This window comes from Dendrobium catenatum, unplaced genomic scaffold, assembly GCF_001605985.2.
Source record: "Dendrobium catenatum unplaced genomic scaffold, ASM160598v2 fragScaff_scaffold_211, whole genome shotgun sequence".
NCBI lineage: Eukaryota > Viridiplantae > Streptophyta > Magnoliopsida > Asparagales > Orchidaceae > Dendrobium > Dendrobium catenatum.
The window spans coordinates 2,121,524-2,130,237 of NW_021318673.1; the positions used below are offsets into that span (position 1 = coordinate 2,121,524).

The window sequence follows — 8,714 nt, forward strand, 5'->3', positions numbered from 1 at the left end:
CCTTAAAAAGTGGAGAGGAAGAAGAAATAGGAAGCTCCTCAATAGCCTCTAGCTCTACCTAGCCTAGGCCTTCAGTTCAACAATCTTTCTTGATTTAGTGATTTTCTTTTTGAATCTCCTTAAATAGTTCTTCCAAAAATAGGCTTCACTTTAGTGGTATCAATAGAGGATTTCAATTTCCCTACCTCCCTGGTAGAAGATGTAGCGGGTACGGATGAGATAAAAACCTCCTTCTTAGAGGAAGGGCGTTAGTCCCCGACCCAACAACGATCTCTACCAGGTGGACATCCTTTTTCACCAAAGCAACAAAGTTAATAATTATTCGTCCATTGATTGATAGCTTCAGAATCTTAAAGCCCTTTCCAAACTGAGCGGTGCTATCACATACTAGTTCTTCAATATACATGTCTTGATCCAAGGAGAAAATGAGCTTTTTGGACATTCTTAATGTTTCAAGTATTCTTGCAATTTCTTACACACACACATATATATTTCTTACTAGTTATTTTTTATATATATAACTAGTAGGACATTCTTAATGTTTCAAGTATTCTTGCAATTTCTTACACACACACATATATATTTCTTACTAGTTATTATATATATATATATATAACTAGTAGGACATTCTTAAAGTTTCAAGTATTCTTACAATTTCTTACAACAACAACAACATCAAGCCTTTATCCCACTACGTGGGGTCGGCTACATGAATCCTTTTTTTCCATTGTGTCCTATTAAAAGTCAAATTTTCGTTTAAATCTAATAAAGAAAGGTCATTCCTAAGATTTTCTAACCAAGTCTTTTTAGGTCTACCCCTACCTTTCTTAACAAAAGTCAAATCTAATACCTCTACTCTCCTAACTGGGTCATCAGAAGGCCGCCGTTTTATGTGACCAAACCATCTAAGGCGATTCTCTCTAATCTTATCTTCTACTGGAGCTACTCCAACCATTTCACGTATATGCTCATTTCGTATTCTATCTCTAAGGGTAAAACCACTCATCCACCTGAGCATCCTCATCTCTGCCACACTTAACTTAGTATTATGCTTCTCTTTTAATGGCCAACATTCGGCACCATAAAGCATTGCAGACCTCACTACCATCTTATAGAATTTTCCCTTAAGTTTGAGGGGTACATTTCTATCACATAACAAGCCCGATGCATTCCTCCACTTCAACCATCCAACTTGAATTATGCTGATAATATCCCCATCTATTTCACCATCACTCTGAACAATAGATCCAAGATATCTAAAACGCGTGCTCTTATTAATGACTTGATTGCCCAAAGTCACAATCCCCTCACCAGGTCTATTACTACTAAAATTATACTCCATATATTCCGTTTTAGATCTACTCAAGTGAAAACCTTTAGACTCTAAGGTTGACCTCCATAATTCAAGTATACCACCACCCTCTAAAATATATCATCCTTCAAGTTATAGGCATTTTTATGGGATCCCATGGAGCTTCTCTTCCAGTTGTTGGTTCATTCACAACATGTTGGGCTTCTTAATGTATTTTATTTTATTTTTTATATTTCCATCTTGCAATGCTTTTTATTTTCTTCGTGCTGTACTCTTTTCAATGATTGATAATAATTTTTGTATTTTCTTTTTTTTTTTAAAAAAGAAACTGTTAAGAAAATATTCAGATTTTGGGTGCTTCATGTTGTGCTGATCATACAGCATGCAAGATTGGTTTCCATCCATGTCTTTGTTCTATCAGCATAGGTTGCATGCATTAATCATGACAATGCGCTACAAAGTTGTTTTGAACATTCAGTTTAATTTAAATATTCTAATACTTGTGAAGAACATTCAGCGATTCTATTTTTCTGTCAAATGGAAAGTCTTGGGGAAATATCAGGGGATAACTACTAGGGGATGTTGAGCAGTTGATTTAAGAGTGATTTTACCAATTCTTGATGATAATTGTTGTTAGAATTTTTATTTTTATTCTTTGAAGTTTCTTGGATGAGTGGCTTTACTCTTAGAGATAGGATACGAAATGAGCATATTCATGAAAAGGTTGGTGTAGCTCCATTGGAAGATAATATTAGAGGGAGTCTCCTTAGATGGTTTGGTCACATAAAATGGCGGCCTTCCAATGGCCCGGTTAGGAAAATATAGGTATTAAATTTGACTTATATTAAGAAAGGTAGAGTTAGACCTAAAAAACTTGGTTAAAGAGTATTAAAAATGATATTTCCTTATTAGATTTAAATGAGAATTTGACTTTTAACATGACACAATGGAGAAAAATGATTCATTGAGCCGACGTGGGACAAAGGCTTGATGTTGTTGTTGTATTTTTTTACGTTTCTCATTAACATTAATTTTGATGATTTATAATTACTGTAGTTTCTTACAGATAAACCACCGATAGAGGAACTTCATCAATTTTTGGAGTTTCAATTGCCAAGACAGTGGGCACCTGTTTTCAGTGATCTTCCCCTTGGTCCTCAACGGAAGCAACAAAGTAGCTCATCGCTGCAGTTTAAATTCATGGGTCCAAAGCTTTATGTCAATACTAGCGTGGTAATTATTAGTTTGATCTCCGCATAATAACTCTAATATACAATTCTTATTTTATCAGCCTGCAGCATAATAATTTTATCTGCTATTCCACTTAAGTTTTTAAGCACCCCAACAAGTTTCTCAATTAAATCAATGCATGTACAATATTACTTTGCATGTGGCAATTAAACATTTAGTCTCATGAATTATTTTACTTGAACCAATCAGATTTTGACTTATTTTAAAGTTATGTCCTTTATTGGAATATCGCTTATTTTCTTCAGAAGTAAACTTAAGCTTGTTATAAATTAGTGACGTTAAAAAGTCTAATCGCCAGTGTTAATAAAAGTTAAATGCTAATAATTTATCTTGTTGGTGCAGCATGGGCATTTACATGATGGCAGTGATTTAATTCAAAATATTGATTTTGCGAGTATTAGTAATCATTTTTTTAGATGATCATAGCCATTTTCCTACATTCTTGCATGCCCGTGCAATTGTGCAGTTTAAACCACTTGTATTAACAAAATGCTGAAAAATGATACTCTTTCAACTTATGGGAGAATGACTTGAACGTCACCTAGACCATCAATATTCACAAATCTACCATCCAATCTAAGGCCTTCTCCAACTGAACTCCAAACGCATGAATGGCGTCGCTCGCGAGCTCAAGCCGAATGGCAAAACTTCCGGTATTTGATTGCGGTTGAACAGTGCGACGTTAATATTGGCGTTGCACTGTTCACCTGTGTTATTTTTCTGTCTCTACCGGATTTGCCAAAGAAACGTGTGAAGGAGAAAGACGGTTACCTGGGCGCAAAATGGAGTTCGATTGGAGATGAATCACACAATTTTTTTGTTACACTGCATTTTAGAGTGAAAGATGAGATTTTCGGCAGGAGATGCCCTAAAAAAATGAATAATCAAACTCATACATTTTTCACATCTTTGGTTTTGTTGTCAATTTTGGTATATGGGTGGGAATTTTATGAATGGAGGTAGGTGGCTTTAGTTTTATAAATAGAAAATATTTATTTGATGTGTGAAATTACTCTAACTTATTCTCTCATTATAATTTGTATGCATTCCCTAATACAGGTTGATGTAGGAAAGAGGCCAATAACAGGCCTTAGACTCTACCTTGAAGGAAAAAGAAGCAACAGGTTGGCCATTCACCTTCAGCACCTCTCCTCTCTTCCTCGAATCTTCCATATTCAGGACAACCCCAGTAGCACATACTATCACGAATCAAATGAACGCAAGTTCTACGAACCTCTTCAGCAGCGACATTTCTCCCATGTTTGTACCGCGCCTATCGAAGCAGATGACGATAACTCCATTGTCACCGGAGCTCAACTACATGTCGGCAGCTATGGCTTCAAGAAGGTACTCTTCCTTCGCCTGCAATTCTCATCAGTATCAAATGTGTCCCTGCTCAGGAGTCCAGAATGGGAAGGATCACCTGGTTTGACTCACAAATCTGGCCTTATATCCACATTGATAAGCACACACTTCACTACAGCGATTCAGAAGCCGCCGCCCCGCCCCGCCGACGTGAACATAAACTCCGCGGTGTATCCTGGCGGTCCTCCGGTTCCCGTTCAGGCTCCGAAATTGCTTAGATATATTGATACAACTGAGATGGTGCGAGGACCCCAAGATACTCCAGGTTATTGGGTAGTTTCAGGGGCGAAGTTGAATGTGGAGAGGGGTAAAATCTCTCTTCGTGTTAAGTACTCGCTCTTGACGGCATTGTTGCCGGATGATGAACTGTAGATACAAGTGCTATAAAATAGGAAAATTATTAGGTCCCAACACCTGCCTACAGTCAAAGCGCAGGTACTATAACAGTTGTGCTTTGACTACGTTTTTACTGTATACAGAAAGAAATTCAGATGATTCTCTCTGTCAGGTATCCGGACCTAATAATTTGCCTGTAAAATGAGGATGGATTCTTGCAATTTATTTGGGCAAATTGGAATGGAAGAATACTGTGGAGTAGGCCATTAATTTGGTGGTTGTTTGTTGATGGATGGACTGAAGGTTGGATGTATGTATTATAGTTTTTATTGTTTTTTTAATTTGTATTTTTGTAGTACATCTTAAAGTGCTAGTGATGCCATAGTTATCATTTTTTATTGTTTTGGAAATATTCTTCTGCCTGCAGAATGCTTAATCTGTGTTTGTTTGTCTTTGTTGATTTTGATTTTCCTGTTCTAATCTATCTTTTATTTGCATAGAATCAAATATTTTTATATAGACAGAGGTGGGATGGTATGCCAAAGGATGCTTATGCTTAAAATTTGTTTAAGAGTTCATTTAGGGCTGAAAAAGCTCTTCATTAGTATCACAATCATATATGAAGTTGAAGTAAAACTCAATTATCTCAATAATATTGTAATCCTAATTAAGCCTATTTTTTTGTTAAAGTGTGTGATATAATTTGCATAGTTTAGTAAATTTAAAAGTAAATTTGAAGAAAATTTAGATTACTTCATAAAGATTTTATGATTTAGTAGAAATACAAGATCAAGTGAAACAAAATTGGATCAATTAGTTCATCATAGCATTACATCCTATCAATCTTTAAAGCACTTATTGTGAAATTTATTTTAACAACAAAATATGATCATCAAAACCTAGGTGATTCATACAAGGCATTTTAATGATTTAATAATAAAAATTTATTTTATAATATCATCTAATGACTTGCTAAGTATTTTCTTTTATGTTAATCTTTTTTATGAATTCAACAAGATGAAGGATGAAAGTTGTCATTCCAATGTTATTTTTGTCTACTTGTGTGTTGTAATCAGATTAAATGTGAATTTAGTGATTAGATTTTTCATAGGTCTTAAGGATAATGAATGTAAGAATAAAATTGATTAGATTTAATCAAAATATATTTAGAACTTATAGAAGTTATCATTTTTTTTTTTTTTTGTCAATTTTTATTTGGCTTAGTTTTTTATAGATTTTTGATTTATTTCATAGTTATTTATACATAAAAAAATATTTTAGATTTTAGTTGGTTGGTTATATATGCTTAATTTGTTCATTATAAAGATCTTGATCATTTATATTTGTTAGCAAAATTTTTTAATCAGAAATTTAATTATATTTATTCAATGTATTTATTTATGTTAATTATATATTTAATATATTTGATTAAGAAAAGTAACCATAATGATTATTTTATGTTTATTTACTAAATAGATATTTTTTGTGTTGATAAATTTGTTGACTCCATTAGTCTATGTATAGGGTTAAAATTAACATTGTAGGTACACTAGAAGAGAAAATTAAAATGCTAGGTACACTCTAAGAAAAACATATAAGATTTGAATGAAGCTCATAGCCTAATTTGGCAAAACTAGGTCATGATCAAAGCAATTAAAAGCTCTACAAGTAAAGAAAATTAAGATAGTCAATGACAATCAAAGTAGCTTCAAGTATCAAAGATATAGTTTTAATTCTTTAGTTTCATTTGTATGTAATTTCAAATTTAGAGGCTACAAGATATAAATTAGTACACATATGAGAGGTTTAAATAAAAAATTAAATTTAACAATGAATTGATTCAAATTAATTTCAATAAATAATATTGTATGAGATAGCATAATTTAAAATTCAAGATAAAATCAAATTACAATAATTAAGTATTTTAAATGGCTAAACTCAAAATTGAACTAATCATACTATATGAAGTTAATCTTAGTGTACAATCAACATTATTTGAAATGGCTAAACAACTTATTAAACTTCATTAATTAAAAATTAAATAAATATAAAGTAAATTTATATAATAATAAATTTATTTCATTTGCTCATAAAATAAAAAATATATATTTAAGCTTCTTAAATATGCTAAACATGGTTGAAAAAAAATTGTCGTATGATATTCTAGATTGCTAGCTTGATGCTAAAAAAATAATTCTTTTATAAAAATAAATAAATATCATTAAAATTTATAATAAAATATAACAAAAAAGGTACTAGGTAACTATTAAGTAATTAAAAAAGTTAAGAAATATATTTTACAACTAAAGAAAAGAAATGGGTCCTTTTTAAGTAAATCATGATATCTTTTTAAAGTTTAAATTATTATTATTTATCAAGTTGAGCATATTGCAAGGGACATGTCAATGAAAGTTTTAGTGTGAGGAATATGGAATCTTTGCTTTTAAACTTTGAATAATAGCACTGCTGATAAGTCTTGCTTCTTTAATGTTTTGTGGCATTAAATAAATGGAACCTTTTTAGAAAGAGAATAAGATGGGTGTAAAGGTTGTGTAATATTAAGATTTTTATATATAATTGATATGTTCTCAAATATTTATCTTGATCGGGCACGAATCTCGAGGCAAAAAGCTAGTTGGAAACTTCAAAAATTAAATCCGGAAGCACCAAAACTCCGATTTCAGCGAACCTATAGTCAAACTGAGCGTCTCGGAAATACAAACCCAACGACACTAAGTTCAACCCAATCCGAGCCCAAATGAGTCTGAATCAAGGACCCGAAGCGCTGTTGGAAGGTTCAAACCGCAATTTAAGTTGCCAAACGATCTCCAATTTTAACGAGCTTATACTCAAATCGAGCGGCTCGACGAGACAAATCCAACGAGCTCAAGATCGCTTAATTACAACATCATTAAGGTCTCCAAATGTCCAACGAACGGTGCACGATCGAAGGGTTCAATATCAGCCGTCCATTCAAACCACTCCCTATTCGCCCGTGATCTCGCACCTATTTACAAGCCACGCCACTCCAAAAAATCTATAAATAGAGCCCTCATTCTTCACAAAGGGAACTCAAGTGAAGAGAGAGAAGAAGAAGAGAAGAAGAAGGAAAAGGGGAAAAGGCAAATCCTCTCCTTCTCGACCACCGCCAGAGCTCTTCCTGCTGCCTGAATACGCCGGAACTTTGCCGAATTTTCGAGAAACGATGGGATTCTGCAAAACTTTGTAAATTTGCTTCAAGTTGTAATCTGTTCGTCCCGATTTGTGGGACGAATCAGTTTCTTGTAATTTACAAAAGTACTAGTGGAATTTTACAACTGGACGAGGCCCCGTGGTTTTTTCCCTTTTTGGGTTTTCCACGTATAAATCTCGGTGTTCTTTCGTTTTCCTGTTTGTGTGTTAAATTTATGTGCAATGCTCGGACACGAATTTACAAACTCTACTGCCGTGTATTTTCTAGCACGCAACAATTTGGCGCCGTCTGTGGAAAACACTATCCCACTACTTCAAGTATTGCTACGATGGTTTACAGGCGCAGCAGTCGTTAGTTTGAGCTTCTCGCTCCAACTCTCGTCAATCTAGAAATCCGTCTATTAACCATAGACGATCGATGTCAGCATCTTTTCATCCTGGGGGGTAGAATGCTGCCGGAGAAGGGACCTCGGGACCTTCTTTGGAAGAAAGAATACAGAAGATGGAAGAATCTCAGAACGAGATCCTTCAACTCCTGCAAGAGAATCGGCAGCCGGCATTGACACAACAAGAGGAAATTTTTCTCCCTCAGAATCCACCACGGGTTGAAGATGTCCAATTTGAGCATCTTCAAGCAGAAGTTTATCTCCCTCCACCTAGAAGATTTCCCTAGCCTCGATAGGATACTAAACTTGTCGATACTGCAAGTTCTACACATCCTCCACCCTCAATTCGGCAGCCTCGCATTCTCCCAAATCTCCCAGAAGACTCTGCTTAACCACACGTTGCGGAGCTCCCTCAGGATGCCCTACGTCACGAACTACGAAGGTTGGTAAGGGAAGAATTCCCCCAAGGGGATGCGAGACAAACCTTTCGTCAGAGATACTTCCAGGAGTCATCACCTCTAGCTGAGGCTATACTACAGCACCCCATTCCGGCTAGATTTAAACTACCCAGCATCGAGTCTTACGATGGAAAGTCAGACCCGTACGAGTATATCGACCACTACATAACCATTATGCACATTCAGCGAGCCTCAGACGCTCTCCACTGCCAAGTCTTTCCTGCCACCCTCAAAGGACAGGCTCGCACGTGGTTCTACTCGCTTCAGTCGGGAACGGTCCCTTCATTTATAAAATTGGCAAAAACTTTTGTCGAGCAATTCGTAGTCCACCAAAGAATTGCTAAGGATTCTTCTCATCTCTCTAGAATCTGCCAAAACGAAGGAGAATCTTTAAAGGAGTATTTTCAGCGATTC

The 8,714-nt window shown here is 34.9% G+C and overlaps 1 protein-coding gene across 1 annotated transcript in view; it reads left to right on the top strand.

Annotated features, from left to right (window-relative positions):
- LOC110115574 (MACPF domain-containing protein At4g24290) overlaps positions 1-4,661 on the top strand; it is a gene marked incomplete at its 5' end in the record, with an annotated part of 22,730 nt that extends 18,069 nt beyond the window's left edge. The window contains 2 exon segments of the mRNA XM_020848838.2: positions 2,379-2,545; positions 3,623-4,661. Coding sequence (XP_020704497.1) covers positions 2,379-2,545; positions 3,623-4,300 — 845 coding nt within the window.
- Between the last annotated feature and the right edge of the window lie 4,053 nt (positions 4,662-8,714).